This window comes from Hippocampus comes, unplaced genomic scaffold, assembly GCF_001891065.2.
Source record: "Hippocampus comes isolate QL1 unplaced genomic scaffold, H_comes_QL1_v1.1 scaffold174, whole genome shotgun sequence".
NCBI classification, from domain to species: domain Eukaryota; kingdom Metazoa; phylum Chordata; class Actinopteri; order Syngnathiformes; family Syngnathidae; genus Hippocampus; species Hippocampus comes.
Window position 1 is genome coordinate 8,302,724 of NW_017805983.1, and position 15,474 is coordinate 8,318,197.

General features: G+C 41.2%; 2 protein-coding genes and 1 long non-coding RNA gene across 8 annotated transcripts in view; all 3 read right to left on the reverse strand.

The window, feature by feature from the left end:
* LOC109528628 (uncharacterized) overlaps nt 1-3,373 on the reverse strand; it is a 7,874-nt gene extending 4,501 nt beyond the window's left edge. The window contains exon 1 of the long non-coding RNA XR_002170711.1: nt 3,156-3,373. This is a non-coding gene — a long non-coding RNA (uncharacterized LOC109528628). The remainder of the gene's footprint in view (nt 1-3,155) is intronic.
* The window catches only part of pcmtd2b (protein-L-isoaspartate (D-aspartate) O-methyltransferase domain containing 2b), a 9,094-nt gene extending 4,501 nt beyond the window's left edge, over nt 1-4,593 (reverse strand). The window contains exons 1-5 of the mRNA XM_019891424.1: nt 4,249-4,593; nt 2,799-2,959; nt 2,561-2,711; nt 1,261-1,363; nt 918-1,089 (exon numbers count right to left, since the gene is read on the reverse strand). Of these exons, the coding sequence (XP_019746983.1) occupies nt 918-1,089; nt 1,261-1,363; nt 2,561-2,711; nt 2,799-2,954 (582 nt within the window). The 5' untranslated portion in view covers nt 2,955-2,959; nt 4,249-4,593. The remainder of the gene's footprint in view (nt 1-917; nt 1,090-1,260; nt 1,364-2,560; nt 2,712-2,798; nt 2,960-4,248) is intronic.
* A 1,723-nt stretch (nt 4,594-6,316) lies between these two features.
* The window catches only part of LOC109528587 (myelin transcription factor 1-like), a 36,456-nt gene continuing 27,298 nt past the window's right edge, over nt 6,317-15,474 (reverse strand). For 2 of the 6 annotated variants that reach the window (XM_019891389.1, XM_019891384.1), the window contains 8 exons: nt 13,884-13,952; nt 13,518-13,580; nt 13,088-13,168; nt 12,379-12,600; nt 11,794-11,885; nt 11,605-11,708; nt 10,698-10,841; nt 6,317-10,522 (listed from right to left, as the gene is read on the reverse strand). In XM_019891389.1, coding sequence (XP_019746948.1) covers nt 10,379-10,522; nt 10,698-10,841; nt 11,605-11,708; nt 11,794-11,885; nt 12,379-12,600; nt 13,088-13,168; nt 13,518-13,580; nt 13,884-13,952 — 919 coding nt within the window. In that variant the 3' untranslated portion in view covers nt 6,317-10,378. Of the gene's footprint in view, nt 10,523-10,697; nt 10,842-11,604; nt 11,709-11,793; nt 11,886-12,378; nt 12,604-13,087; nt 13,169-13,517; nt 13,581-13,883; nt 13,953-15,474 lie in introns of all 6 variants that reach the window. The other 4 variants (XM_019891385.1, XM_019891386.1, XM_019891388.1 and 1 more) reach the window with 4 other exon arrangements.

Consider the following 15,474-nt stretch of genomic DNA (forward strand, 5'->3'; position numbering starts at 1 on the left):
TTCAGCCAAAGTACCCCAGCGCGTAACGTCTTTAGTTGTATCCGCTGACGAAGTTTGATTGAAAAATGCCGATCCCAAAGGATAATTGCTCCGTCGAATGGCGATTTTGTCGGCATGTTTTTTCACTTTTGTTGCATGATCTGTCAGTGCCACGCATGCACGGGAGCCATCGTTAATTAAGTCACTACAATACACACAATAAGCTTTGCCTGCTACGTCAAAGCTTATTGTCCAAGAGCTTCTGTAACTTCGTCGAACTTGGAACCAATTTTAACCTTTACAGTGACTTTTCTGTCAAGCCAGTCCTATCGGAATTTATTCTTGACATTTGAGTCAATTTCTAGGATTAAAGACTCCTGATCTTTCGTCAAAAATTTCATAATTCCGCTCAAAACGATCCCAGAACAATGAATTTGCGAGACGAACAGGCCGCCGTGAATCAGGTAAAACAATATGTTACATGCAATTTGATTGGTCCAATCGCTTGTAGTTAACCAATCGCTGGGCCGTTTATAATCGAGCTAAGACTTCCGCAACAAATAATGCCTTTAGTGATCTGATTAGTTGAAGCTTTCATACACGTCCAATCGCAGGGCTGTTTACAAACGGAAAACGGAGAGACTGTTCGGGAGAGCTCGTGAAAACTCGACGATAAGGTACCTGACCGCCCCTAAAATTTTCTCAACGGATTTAGACGATTCACAAAAATGATCAATTTAAGAAATAAAACGGCGGATTTCCGCGGATCCGCGGAAAATTGCCATGTATGTGTGTCTCATATTCACCTTTTGATCTGAAACCCAAATGTCCTCAGCATGCAACAAAAGCAAATGATTTGACCTTGCTTTTACAATACTATTACAGGGGACTGTTTGTACATCATTGTGCTTTCTGGGGTGATTTGCGGGCAGACTAACCTTTTCCTCAAGTGGCATGACGAGGATGCCCCCAACCTTAATTAGGTTCTTCATGTATTTCTCGTGATCCTTCTGCACCCCGGCCCCACAGTACACTCTGTCATACTGACGGCTCTCCGGAGGGATCTCCAGACAGTTGCCCACCACAAAAGATGGCTCGCAGAACTCAAATCTGTTTGGAGGCCAAGTAACAGCAATGAATAGCAACACTTCACCCTTGAGTGGGGATTTGGCTAAAGCTTGCTGCTATTCAGATTCGGAATCGGGAGTCCCATGTCGTGCTAATCGCTTTGCCGTGCTATTTAAAAACTAGACAATGTGACAAAACCATTTTGATACTCACTTGTCAAAACTGTCACTGGTTTTGATGAAGGAATCGAGCTTCTGGTAGGCGTACTCAATTACATCAGCATGTAACTCAATCCCATGATTCACTCCGAATGGTCCTGTGAAAAAGTTGAATCGGGGCACCCATAATAATCAGTCAATTAAGCAATTATTATGCCTACTCCAACATAGCACGACTGATTGACTCCCTTGCAATAAATCCTGTGGAACCTGAAATTACAAACTTAATTGGTTCCGTGAGTCTGTTTGTAACCTAGAGTGTTCAGAAATTGAGGTAATGTTTCCATTGAAATGAATGGAAATGCAATTAATCTGTTCCAGCCCAAAAATTAAGTTAAACATAGTCATTTTGTTTTTAACCAGAGTGTGGAAGGCAACTTAAAAAATATGTGAAATACCCTCTTATCATGAAATAAAACACTTAAAAAATATGAGAACTATTTATTGCTCATTAACTTTAACTATGAAGGGGGAAAGGGTGAGAATTACAGCTCCATCACTGAGAGTCTTCTTTCATAATCACATGGGGAAATTCTGAGGCAAGTTTTTTTTGTTTTTCTTCAATGACGTCCGTTTCTTTTCTAATTCACCGGTTGATGTTGGCCTACCGATCCAGGGAAACTTGTCTTTTTCTGCTAAAACAAAAATCATAAAGTGGGATGTCACATTGTCATTTAAAAGATACATTTGTCACAAATGTCTTTTGATCATTTTCATAATTTTTTTTACTGTCTTGCTTACGCAATCACTAACGAGTGATTCAGTCAGTCAAATAAAAGAGGAAACCAAGAAAGTTTGCATACCAGTGCCTAACTTGCCTTGTGTGATGCAATGCCTGGTTACACAACGCAAGAAGATCACAGATCTGCCTGCTTATCTATGAAAGCGCTTTTGAATGCTCCCTTAAGTTTCTTCTTAGGGGCCATTCTGACTGTTGTTGAATGCTTTATTTCCATAGTTGGCAAAAGTTCAACACGTCAATGTGGTCCCTACTTCTGCATTCATTCATAAAACGCGGCTGGTTCTGGCATCTGTGATTAGGTCAATGTATTGTGCGAAGGTGGAACTTATTAGTACGTAAATAGAGGTACATATTCTACAAAAAAATTGTGCGTAAGTCAAATTGTTTGTCAGAAGGGACGTTCATAACTCCAGGTTCCACTGTATTAGTTACTTCTTTCTACCTTCAAAATAGTCAAACTGTGTTTATCATGCTGCCTAACTCACATGATGATTATGGTGTATTTCACCACATGAGCTTTATTAGGATCACGCACATTTATTCAATCACCTACCCAGTATGAGGCCCACCATGGTACTGAGATAGCCTGTCCCACTGCCGAGGTTTAGGAAGGAGATACGAGGGTGAAGGTCCAAAGCCTCCATCACCTCAGAGTAGATACACGGAGCTGATAGGTGAATGTTTCCATGACGCCAAGCCAAGTCCTAAATATCAACAAAAATGAAGCAGGTCAGCCTTCTTGAAACTCCAACCAGGTCAAATTTTGTTTTTGTTTTTTTTACTTTGCTCACCTTATAGGCGTTCTCCCTATATTCATCGAGGTAATAGTCGGCGCGGTCAATGGCACGAAAAGCCCGCTCCACCAGGTCTGAGCGGATGTAGTACGCCTCCTTGAGGTTGTCAATCAAGTCATCATTGTCCTCGCCTGCACTCACAGCTCCACCCATGATGCCTGAAGGAAAGGGAAACAAACACATACTGTAATTTACAGTGAGTCTATTGTGTGAATCTAGGAATTATTTTTTCTTTGGGGGCTATTATGGAAATACATTATTGGACAAAAGCACGAGTTATACCTGAAACTACTATTAAAGAAACTTAATGATCCTTTGGCAAATTAGCTTGTTTGGCTTTATGTCTTTTGTTACCATGTATTTAACTTTGCTGTTCAGTTCATAAACTCCTAAGCAGTGAGGTAACACAAACTTACAAAAAATGCAATCTTGTTTATCTTGAGCGTGACCTTCTATGACTCCCATGCAAATAACAACAAACATCATCATCACAAGGGAAATACAGAATAAAGTGTTTCAAGGAGGTGAGGTAATATTTTTCACAGGTTTCAAACTCAAGAACTGCAGGCCAGATACCGCCCTCTATATCCTTCAAATAATTTTATATCTCATGGTCTGCTTGGAGCATGAAGCCCTTCATTCTGGAGGTCAGCCATATCAACAATTTGGGCTGCAAACAGTGTTCCTATGTGTGTTTTCTTACCTTACAGTAAGTTTACACTTTTAATACAGGTTTGGGGGGCGCTTGAGGTTGAAATCCTGCTTTTGGCAGCATAATGCAAGGGCAGGTAGGTGTGAATGAATGCAGCCTTTGTGCTTCCGAGAGGTGTTAAAAACAACAGTAGAGCTCAGGGCAACAGGACAAAAACATCACAGGGTGCACAGGCTGACCACGAAGCCATAAAAGAACAAAAAATAATGTGAATTGCACCGTTTGTTTCCAAGGATAGTGAGACACTGCCACCCGCATAAAAATCTGGCCTTGATAAGTTACCTCCGTAAAACAGGATCGTTGGATATTAAAGAGAGGCCACCGAGCGGCGCTGTGACCAATTCCTCCCTTGGTAGCACATTTTGGTTCGTAAGCTAATAGTGGACCCGCTTCTCACAAAGCTCTGACTAAAAAGCAATTGATAGACGATTCGGTACAGTACCTTTCGCGTCCATTTGTAGGAAGATGTCTTTATTATCATCGTAATGCATACGTTTAATCTAGTTCCAATTCACTGCACTTATGCACCACTTTAGCTGCAAATGTACGTCACTCAGGTGCTAGATAGGATCGCCGTAATCACCACCAGCAGACCAAATAATTAAACCTGACTGTGCTCCGGCGAGAAGGTCAAAACAATCCAGCGTCGTCGACTTCGCACGAAGGTGGAAAAGAATAGGGACGCAAACAAAAGATCCAGTTAACTGATTACAAACGAGGTGAGGACATACGTACCTCAGTGGGCCGCTGATGGAGCCTTCCTGTTTGTGATCTCGTCAATGGCCAGCCTCTTGTTGTTCGCCGATCCAGTCAAAAACTCACCACTGCTGGATGTAAACATTTGGCCAGCTGACGTTCTGACGTCAGACGTAAGTCACGTAAAGACGCCAGCCAAAGCGGGACGCCACGCGGTGATGCGAATCAGTCTGCAAGCAAACGTTCGCAAACTTTGCGGTCTGAGCCAAGAAATGTTGCTTCAACAGTATTGGAAAATCACACACGTCATTTCTGCACGTTCCCTTGTCTTCTTCTTTTCGTGGCTAAGTTTATCAACATCACTCTGACGAGTGCATGCTACGTCTGTCTCTACAAAATCTTGTTCAGATGAAGGGTAACTGGAAATCGAGGGTCACGTGACATTAACCACAACCAATCGGCAGAAGGCTGCTCACTTGACGGAAACACGTATTTTACTCTATCCCCGCCTTTTTTAACCAAATCCAAAATATTATACAGGTATCAGAAATGCACATGGACAAACTGATGCTTCGTACTGCATAATTAAACTGCACTGCAAAATCTCGTTCAGATGAAAGTTCAATGGAGTGGTCATGCTGTCTGCTGTCCATTGACCACACTGAAGCAAATGCAACGTTTCTCTCTCTCTCTCTCTCTCTCTCTCTCTCTCTCTCTCTCTCTCTCTCTCCCCCACACACGCAGTCCAGCCACCACGAACAAAATCCTGAGTCGAGACTCTCTCTCTCTCTCTCTCTCTCCCCCACACACGCTCTCACTCTCACTCTCTTCTAATCATTTTATCCTCAAAGGGTATCAAAGTGTGATTGTGAGTGCAAATGGTTGTTCGCCTCTGTGTGCTCTGCGATTGACGGACAACCGGTTCAGGGTAACCCCCGCCGATTGACCGAAGACAATTGGGATAGGCTCCTGCACCCCTCGCGACACTCGTGAGGTAACAGATTAGAAAATGGATGGCTGGATGGATCTATCCATTTGAAAAGTTTACTTGCTTCTCCACTAGAGGTCAATACAGTCCATGAAAGCTGCATGCACTGCAACTGTATTCTCACTAACAATCCGAGGCCCCATTTTTGACGAGACAATTGTGCACTGTCATAGCATACTGCTTGTCCATAATGATATTCGTCATAATTGGCAATTTAATTATCAGATACAAATGCTAATCTTAAAATAACATTGTTTTCAACTATTGTGTTTAAGCTCCCCAATGGCTCAGTAGTTGGCCACATTGAAATCATGTGCATCAATTGTACAGTGAGGTGTAGGCAAATACTGTAAACACTTCTTGTTCAAACCACATGTGATGGTGTCTATCGATCAATTTTCATGAAATAGAACACAAACGGAACACAAAACACCGAACGGACAGAGCTGTCCTTGTCTATGAGTCTTTATTTGTGTTTCATAGAGAACATTTAAAATGATTCATACGCCCACAATAACTGACATCACTTCTCTGGGTTAGAACACTGACACAGGAACATGTACACAAACACACAATCACAAATTCGGCCAAACTACAGTGTCTTACTTAAAAAATATATCAGTAAATAAATTAAATAAAGCAATCATATTTTAAAACCATAAAGAAAAAGAGACCCCGAGGAGACACACACACACACACACACACACACACACACACACACACACACACACACATACGCACACGCACACACAGCCAAGACCTGTCCCACTTTATAAAATGGTGCAGTAGCAAAGTAACAACCACATCTACAAAAGTAACAAAAAATACCATACAATCTATCATTGTGGAAGTGCTTGTAAGTTTGGAAGTGTTGCACTTATTTAAAAGGATATCAATATCAATGCCTAGAAAATCACCAGTAAAAATAGCTCATCTCTGTAAAAATGTGCTAGCAGGACAAGCCTTGGCTGTGGTTGCATTTTCTTTTGTCAGAAACTATTTTTCACCAATTGTCTTCATTACAACAACTATAACACTGTTTCCTCTTAATAGAAATATGTACAGACGTCCACATGTTTCAAAATAATGCCCTGCACACTGTTGCAGTATCTAGGGGTGGTGTGTTTTTTTTGTTTTGTTTTTGTTATTCCTTCACAGCTACTGTCCATGCAGTTTGATACCTGAATCAAATGATGAGATCACAGTTTCTTTTGCCTGAACAAAAAGTTTGCCTGTATGTTACCGTTTGTTATAACACCCCCTCAAGTAAAGATATCCAGTCCGAACTGTGTAGCAGTGTAAACATACCATTATTTTTGAATGGGTGGCATGAGAAAGGCACGCATGATAAGACCACACATCTTGAAACTACAGCGGGAGGGAGTTGGGCTCTTTTGGTTTTAGTCAGCTGAATGAAATGTGCCACACAAACTTTGTTGTTCTGCTCCTACAGGTTCACACTGTGTGTAGATGAGAACCTGAACTAAAACCAGAATGCAAATATCACTTTTTATTTCACTTTTGAATTTGTTGCTGGATTTGGGTCCAGGCTATTTCCCTGAAAGTGACACAGCATCCCCGAAAAAAAAGGGGGGGAGGGGGGAAGTAGCGTGACATAGTGGGCCCTGGCTGCTTTTTTTTTTTTCAAAGACATTCCCACATGTATAACGGTAATAATGCAAGTACTGACTCCATCACAGGGAAATTTCATTTAAAGAAGCAAACATACAATGTGTGGACACCAAGTCAGCACCCTTAGGCTACGGCGGCTGACATTTTTGGAGCATGGTACACTTTTTACGGCCTCTGTGATAATCATTTACATACCTCGCTAGACAATTTCATCAAGCAATTTAAAAGTGGTCATTCCATATCAAATAAATTGGGGAAAATATTCACAGTCATAAATAGTACTCGCGTGCATTTTGAGAGAGAGATGGGGGGGGGTTCTTTGAGGGTAGGTCAGAAAAAGCTTTGACATTCTTTTTAGTGATGGACTCATATTTATGCAACAAACACTTCCAAAAGAGAAAGATTGTGCAGCCTGGCAAATCAATTTCCCACTCCCACACACACTATGCCTTCTTGCTTAGTGCTCCAGGCCTCAGCTAACTGTTGACCTGTGGTGTCACTCAGTTGAGAGACAAACTCAGCTAGAAGCCAATCTCTTTATTTGTATTTTATGTTATTTTTTTAGGAGTGGGGTGGCGGTAGGGTGGCTGTGAAAGTGTTTTGCTTACAACTATATCACTGAAAGCACAGGCCACAAAATCAAGGGGGAAGCTTGTTTTTGGACCAAACAAAAATCAAATGCTGGCATTTTTTTTTCAACAGTTCTTCAGAAAGTGCACATCCGAGTTTCATTCTACATTGGCTAGAAGCACACCGAAAACATGCCTTTGACATCATTTACACACGGGATCATAATATACACCACAGTAAGCTGCGACAGACCACTTAGGAGGCAGGGTTAACACTAAAAGTCTCCTTGTTGCTTGTTTCAACATTATAGAGGACCAGCTGGTGTTGCCCAGTAACAATACAATAATTGCACAACATAGCCAAACATTATGTGCAGAACATTATTCGGAGCCATCATCATGTACCCCCCCCCTTTTCATTTTCCTTTTTTTTTCTCTTCAACTCTACAGGAACTTACATGACACCCAGAAATAAAGAGCCAAACATCTAGTATCAATCTTAAGATTCAGTACGACGTACAGGGAGTAGATGTCTCTCTGTTAACATCTATGGATTAAGGACAAATAAAATACAAGCGGGCAGAGTGGTAACACTTTTTTCGACAACCCTAACGTATTACGTTTCCTAATTGCCTTCAACTCAAGCGAGTGTTGTATTTAAAGCCACAGTTGAGCAGGTCTGAGTGTAACTGCCTCCTATTGTTACACAGCCCTCACATCTCTTCTCGTCAGCCAGTGATGCTTTGATAAGGAGTAGAAGCTCAAGTCCACAATTACACTGGAAAAATATATGTATGTTTATATTCATATATATAGCATTTTTCAAATCTATCTTTACAGAATGAATATATAGTGTACTCATGGCCATCTTGGCAGAGAAATAAAGGCATCTGAAACAATCACCATTCTCTTGATGCCGTGGTCTTCCCATGACCAGACATAGGAACATTGCAAAAATGCCAAGAATCTGGAAATAAGAGTTTTATTTTCCCCTCTTCTTTTACTGGCACTTTGTGCATCAAAACAAAAATTAAATAAATAAAGATCTACAGTAAGGCTACAAGGGTGTGTATTTTTGTCAAACGGAGGCCATCCTACAGTTTGGTTTGTGTAAGTGTTTGTATGTTTGAAAGCCAACTCAAAATAACGCAGGCCCACAGTTGCGTGATTGAGCTGGAATGAAAGAAGTAAGATTTTTTTTGTGTTGTTTTGTTTGCTTTTTTTTTTTTTTTTGAAAGAAAAAGAACGTTTCCAAATGCATGATGTGTAAACATATATCGTACATTATAGAGGTTTGGGGTGAGTTATGTCGGCTGCTACAAAATGCCTGGGTAGGTCACTTTTTTTGTTTGGTTTCCTTGTTTTCTTTTTGTCCCAAAAGCAAACATGAGCTGGCAGAAACGAAACAGAGAACAGATAGCAACACAACAGTGACCGTATTCAGTTTTTTTGAATCAGCTGCTGGCAAACCTACGCCATCAAACAATACCTGTGCTGAATTTTTTTTTTTTTTTTGTCTTTATTTAAACATTGTCAGTGGATCTTTAAGACTACTCGGACTCATCATAGTCACATCACGCACATAAATAACAAAATAAATATACAGCCATCAATCAATTCCTTTCACGTTAAATAAATAATAAATACATATTTTCTCTTTTTTTTTTCCAGTAGTGTGTTTTGTAACATATCAGTACCAGAAAGAACATACCGGTAAACAAAATTTAAAAAAACCAAACAGGAATAATTGAGAAAAAAAATGAAAAAGGTGACTTTTTGTTATAAAACATTTGTTTTAAAAAGTACTCAACAAAAATATGCCTTGTTGTTTATCTATAAAGATTCTTAAAATATTGATGTAAGACATCTGCAAATTGCTTCCATATTAATCAGTAAAGATGCATTCTGCTTGTGTTACAAAGTCAATAAATAAATTGCTTCAAATAAATAAACCTCAAGAACATAAATGTCAATAAGTTACAATTTAAGTTCACAAATTTAAATAATTCATATACAGTAATCATTGGATCACAAAACTATTCATTGAAATGAAGTGCAATTCCTATGTTGATATAAATACTATTGATATGACTAACTGAAGTCGAAATGCGTGCGCACACTGCGACGATGCGCGCGTCCGTTTTTCGAAAACGATGAAAGAAAAGTTGTTCATCTGCTGCTGTTTCAACCCCAGAATCAGTCATCACACGGAAGAAAGAACACAACCTTCGCTGGTCCTGGATCAAGCTTGCCACTTGACTGCGTTCACAAAATGGGATCAACATTGTGTTGACTCCTTTGGTGCGGTAGTAACGCAAAGCAAACACACAATGAGTTTAGTGCATGCTCCATATTGCTGGGTTTTGTTTGTGTGTGTGTGTGTGTGTGTGTGTGTGTGTGTGTGTGTGTGTGTGTGTGTGTGTGTGTGTGTGTGTGTGTGTGTGCGCACGCTGGGGTTGTTAAGAGCTGGTGAAGACACACAGACTTGCCACAGTGAATGCTACGCAACTAATGTTGGACTCCTCATCCTTTTCAAGTTCGCCATTGTTTCAAGCAATCAAAGCAAAACAAAACAAAAAAACAAGAAAAACAAGCGACCAAACAAAAAGGATCATCTGGGCAACAGTGAAACTTGTCCTCATAGACATCTCAGGACACACAAGAGATATCATGAGAAACCATACGGCACACGGAACGTCTCAGATGCAGTAGCTCATCGTAGCCTTTGGCTACGATGCCATCCATTCTGCCTGAAGGATTCGTTTCCTCTTCACATCCTCACTGATCCCAGAAGCAGCATGGTGGGGATTTTGGTCCGCGTCCTTTTCTGCTCATAGATTACTCCCTGGGTTGTGTTTATTTAAATAACCTGAATTCCCTTTTTGTTGTTTTTGATTTCTATTATTTGACGTATTTCAATATCCCTGTGACTCTCTGTCACGCTTATTCGGACAGCTTCGCTCTTCCGCACGTGCGCGTCTCAGACTTTGATACCCTTCACAGCTTTGTTGATGCTCTCCAGTAGAGCCTTATTCTCAGGGCTCTGGAAGCAGTCTTTGTTGGTGTACATGTCGGTCAGGGTGCTCACGTAGCTGTCAAAGTTCTGCTCCGTGATGGGCTCCTGCTGTGGTGAAAACGACAACCAATCGCAACTGAGTCCGAGAGGCAAAACTAATCCGGGAATGGCGACGAGTCTTCACTCCCTTTGCTACCCAATGAGCTCAAGCCCGTACAGGCGGCTATGTTTGTGAGCGTGTGTGTCATTGTGCCAACGTGTGTATGTGTGGACAAGAACTCACCATGTGCGGCACGCGAATGTTAGCCAGGCTGCGGATCAGAGCCCGGCTCAGCCCGGACAGCTCCATGAAGAGAGCCTCGTTCTGCTCCTCGATCATCTTGTTCTCATGCTCAATGTTCTTCAAATTTTTTTCCATTGAAGTGATCTGCAACACAAATAGTCGCCCAGGTTATGCTCGTTCAGCACCATCATATCAGTTGCGGTTCATTGTTTGCTCATACATGACCTGCTGCTGGATTCCTTCTTGTTACACTACAGAAACGTTCACTTCCACTCCACAAAAAAAGGTTTTGGGGTGAAAATTCTGGATGAGCCTAAAATGCACTATACAGGTAACTTCTACAGGTGGATTTAGTTGACCTCTAAACTTTTGAATGCACATGCGCACTGTTCAATACATCAGTGCTTTTTGTACAACTTGCCGATCTCTCCTAAGGAGCTGCATAGCAAAATTCACAACCGGTGGCTTTTTTTTTGTCCCCGCGGATGTCAAGTTCGATGCCTTGCTGCGACTCTCCCAGTCCCTCTGTATCTTTGCGGCAACTTGCTGATGACAGTCTGTGACACTCTAAGCTCAGTGGCCTCTTATTGCCTTTTGAGAACATCCCATCGGAGACCTTGCAACGGCAAAGCAAAGTACTGTTGACTTGTCAATTGTTGGGTGTCATCTTGGTGTCAAAATTTGAGCAAGATGATGAAGAGGACCATTAAAATAGCAATGGTGCCAAAGCAATATTATAAAATAATGGAGGATGTGGTCTACAAAAATACACCACTAAGCGAATCGGGTTGACTGAACTCATAGAAGCCATATCCCCCAAATATTAAGTATATTATATTAATGAAGTATAAACATTAATATTAAAATCAGTGGGCTGAAGATGTAGTTAAAGAACAGAGACACACACCTGAGTTTGCAGGTTGACTACATCTGCCTCCATTTCGTTGTTGGATTCGTTGAGGTCATTAATCTCTTTGTTGAGCTGTTTGATGTCCTCGTCATTGTCCAGAACTAAAAAAGGAAAAATGAGATCGCTTCAACTACTTCATCAGTCTGCATTTGTTTAAATATAATTTTTGGCACATAAATATTTTACCATCACTGGCTCTGAACTTGTTGCTCAGATAGTCCTCCGTGGGAAACTTAGCCTTTTTCTTGGCATACAATGCCCTGGGGCACCCTGAGAGGCTGCACAAAACACATTTACACAAGTCATAAATTAGATAAGTAAGATGTGAATGTGCACTATTATTTGTGGTACATCATACATTCACGCTGCTAAGTAAAGTAGTTATTTTGTGACAATTGGAAGTTTCAAATCTGCTCGAATGACCATGACATGTGGAGTCCCACAAGGGTCAGTTCTTGGACCTCTTTCGTTCTGTCTGTATACTATTTGATATTCTTGGGTAAAATGCTTCAGAGGGGCCATGTCGACTATCATTGCTCTGTGGATGTCGCACGGCTATATTTATCAACCTCCTCAGACGACAGCAGTTCAATTAATGTGTTGTGTCACTGTTCGAATCAAATGTGGATGAAGTAAAGTTTGCTTCAGCTAAACCAAAACAAAACTGAACTGACATGTTGGCATTTAACATGCTGTATATGAACTAACATTTTGCATGAACAATGTAATGTAATGTCCCGTGAGGAAGACCATCTTTTGTGTGCAGCTTACCTGCGGTGTGTGAGGAAGCTACCGTTTGCGTGTCCGGAGCCGTCACATCCCGGGGTTGGACATGTTGGTCCTTCTGTCTTGAAGGCCTTCCAGTTGAAAGGTGTGCCATTCAGGAGTCCCTCCTTCTGCCTGCGCGCTGCCAGCGGACACCCGTAGGCGCTACGATGCGTGGCGTACTTCCCGCTAATGTGTCCCAGGCTGTCACATCCCGGCACCGGACATCTGCTGGGAGCAAATCGGAGGAAAAAGACAGAGAGAAAGAGACAGATGTGGAGAGAATGTTGAAGAGAAAAGAGTGAGGAGGGAAGGCACAAAGGTTAGATCAGGAGAAAGGAATAACAAAAACTGAAGGTACGATTGAAGTTACACACCCTCATTGGGCAAAAAACAATGACTCGGTTCAGTCATTTACATTATGTCATGCAAATACCACTACTCATCATCATGTTGACATTACCGTTTTGTGCGCAAATGCAACATGAAGCGCATGTATTTCATATGTATTGACAATCTGCTGTGCATTACTTGACTTTCACAGTCACTATGTGAAGCTCAATGTCTTTCCCCATGAGTCAGGGGCCTGACTGATGCAGTCACGTGGACAGGTCGCTACCTCGGCATATGACTCACAGTGACTTTCCTCGCTCTCCCTTCATTGCATTTTACGTAAGTCTTGCTAAAAGCAGACATTAAGGCTTTCTTTACGAACTTTAAAAGCTCCGAGTCCTCCTGGTTGTCCTTGGTAGGAGTTTTAATTCCACTTTTCTTGGCACGCGGGCACCCAGAGAGACTGAAAACAGAAAGTATGGAGTTGATAACATAAGGTTGAGAAAGGGCTGGTCAAGTGATTTCTTGAGAAAGAGAAAGAACAAAGGCAAGGAAGAATATTTTCACAGAGGTACTTCAACCAAATCAAAAACCAATTCAACTCAAGTGCCAGATATGAACCAAATCATTAAATGATAGCAATATGTGTGTGTATGTAGTCCCTGTCTAATTCTATCATGAACTGTCACTGAGCCTCTCTGACTGACAGTGTATGTGCATGTGTTTGTGTGTGCGTGTGTGTGTGTCTGTGTGTGTGTAGGATTATTGTCTGTGCAAGTGGCTGCGTGAACCTTTCTTTGTTTGTGTGTTACCTTCTATGGGAGGCGTAGTTTCCCGTGATATGACCTGAGCCATCACATCCTGGGGTGGGACATCTAGCGGAAAAATACAACAATGATTGACATTGCCCAGAAATGTTGACGATGAGAGTCAGGCTGCGATTGTAAATTGCTTTCAGTGTCACTTTGTGTGCAAACATCTTTTCTCTCCACACGTCTCAGGGCTTGCTATTGCACATTTACATCGACACTAATTGAAATCCAAGCAAGAGTAGCCCAAGACCAGATTGAGCAGAGATAGCGGCAAACAACAAAAGATAAGCAGAATCAAAGCTGTGTGGCGTTTGGGTGTCAGTAGCAGTGCTGTGAGAAGACAGTGAAGGTGTAGCGCAGACATACTTGAGTTCAGGGGTGTGTGCTGCCATGAGGGACCGGAGGCTCTTATCAGCGAGAGGACACCCAGATAGACTGAAGGGACGGTTGGGGGAGGAGAGCGAGTGAAGGACAGGCAGAAGAAGAGGATGAAGACAGAGGAGAAGGTACGAGGGGAAAGAGACGTGAGTGAAGGGGAATCAAGATTTCAAGGCATACCAAGGTCATTTAGGAAAAAGAGGACAGGCGGCAAGGAGTAAATCACTGATGCATATCTAAGTGGCACTGGCCGTCTCTGCCTCTTGGTGCTACACAACATTATTGCCTTTGGAGCGACAGCTTCAAATAACATTTGAATTAGTGCTTTAAATTCAACAGAAAGGTGGAAAGCGGCAGCATCACTGAAGTCGTTTTATCGCCATCCTTAGTGCCAAACAGTGAGCCAATGACAAAATGTACGTATTGTTGTATAAACAAACACCCATCATCCTTATAGCATTGTTTTTGATGTCAATCATTTTTTTTGGGGGGTACAAATAGGGGCACGGATAAGTCGTGCTCCAGTTCATAGATTTTGCTCAACAATCAGGTCGTAAATACGAGGCAAATACGACCAGAAAAGTCGTTTGCATTATTTGTAGTCTAGCACAGTGGTTCTCCAACGTTTTTACAAGTACCACCATAAAACTCTCACCAAGTACTAATTCATCAAAAACGACATAAAGCATTCATTTCTAGAAGGTGTATTTATTACTGTCAGCCACTGTAACATGTATAGTTTTAACATTAAATATTGGAAAATAAAACACTTTACTCAAAGGTAATGTGAGTAGAATTTAGTGCCTTCTAGTGGTGAACTAATAGAATGCAACGACCTAAACTCAATGCACGTGCATTTTGAAGAACGCGGCGCCTCAGGGAGATCACACTTTGCAAGTCTACCATCACTTTCTTCAGCAAAGGTGCACACAAGACGTCATCCCAAACAACTTCCATTATTCCCACAAGTGACGCAGGAAGTGCATGGCATTTTTTACACATGCTGTAGTCATGACGTTGAGCGACTACGTTCGCTAAGTTTGTCAACTTTGGTTATCCTTAGCAGAAAGATGACGGCGCAACATGGCAGCCTCCTGTAGGGGAGGAACGCCCCTTGTAATTTAATTAATGATTACTTCACCTACAACTACATTAAGAAATAATTACATTGATGTAACATTTTTTTTCACATTTAGGAAATCAATAGTGTTTTTAAAAAAAACAATGAACAGTGAAAAACTCAAACACATTTTTACAAACTGTCCCTTGAAATAATGATTCAATTAAAAATGAATTACAGGTAAAACAATTGCTCTTCATTTTTTTTTCTGAAACAGTTATACAATCCAATATACCTTCATATAGCGCTTTCACAACAGCTGTAGATGTAACAATCATGGGCGTCATTAGGCCTATTTTAGGGAGGCTTCAGCCTCCCTAAAAATGTCTTTAGCCCCCCTAAATAATTTCATTGCATTATTTAAAAAAAAGTATTATTTATTTTTCCTGTACTTTTGCTAATATATTCCATCAAATTCAATGTAATGTGGCCATTTTAAATTATATTTCGATAACCTGC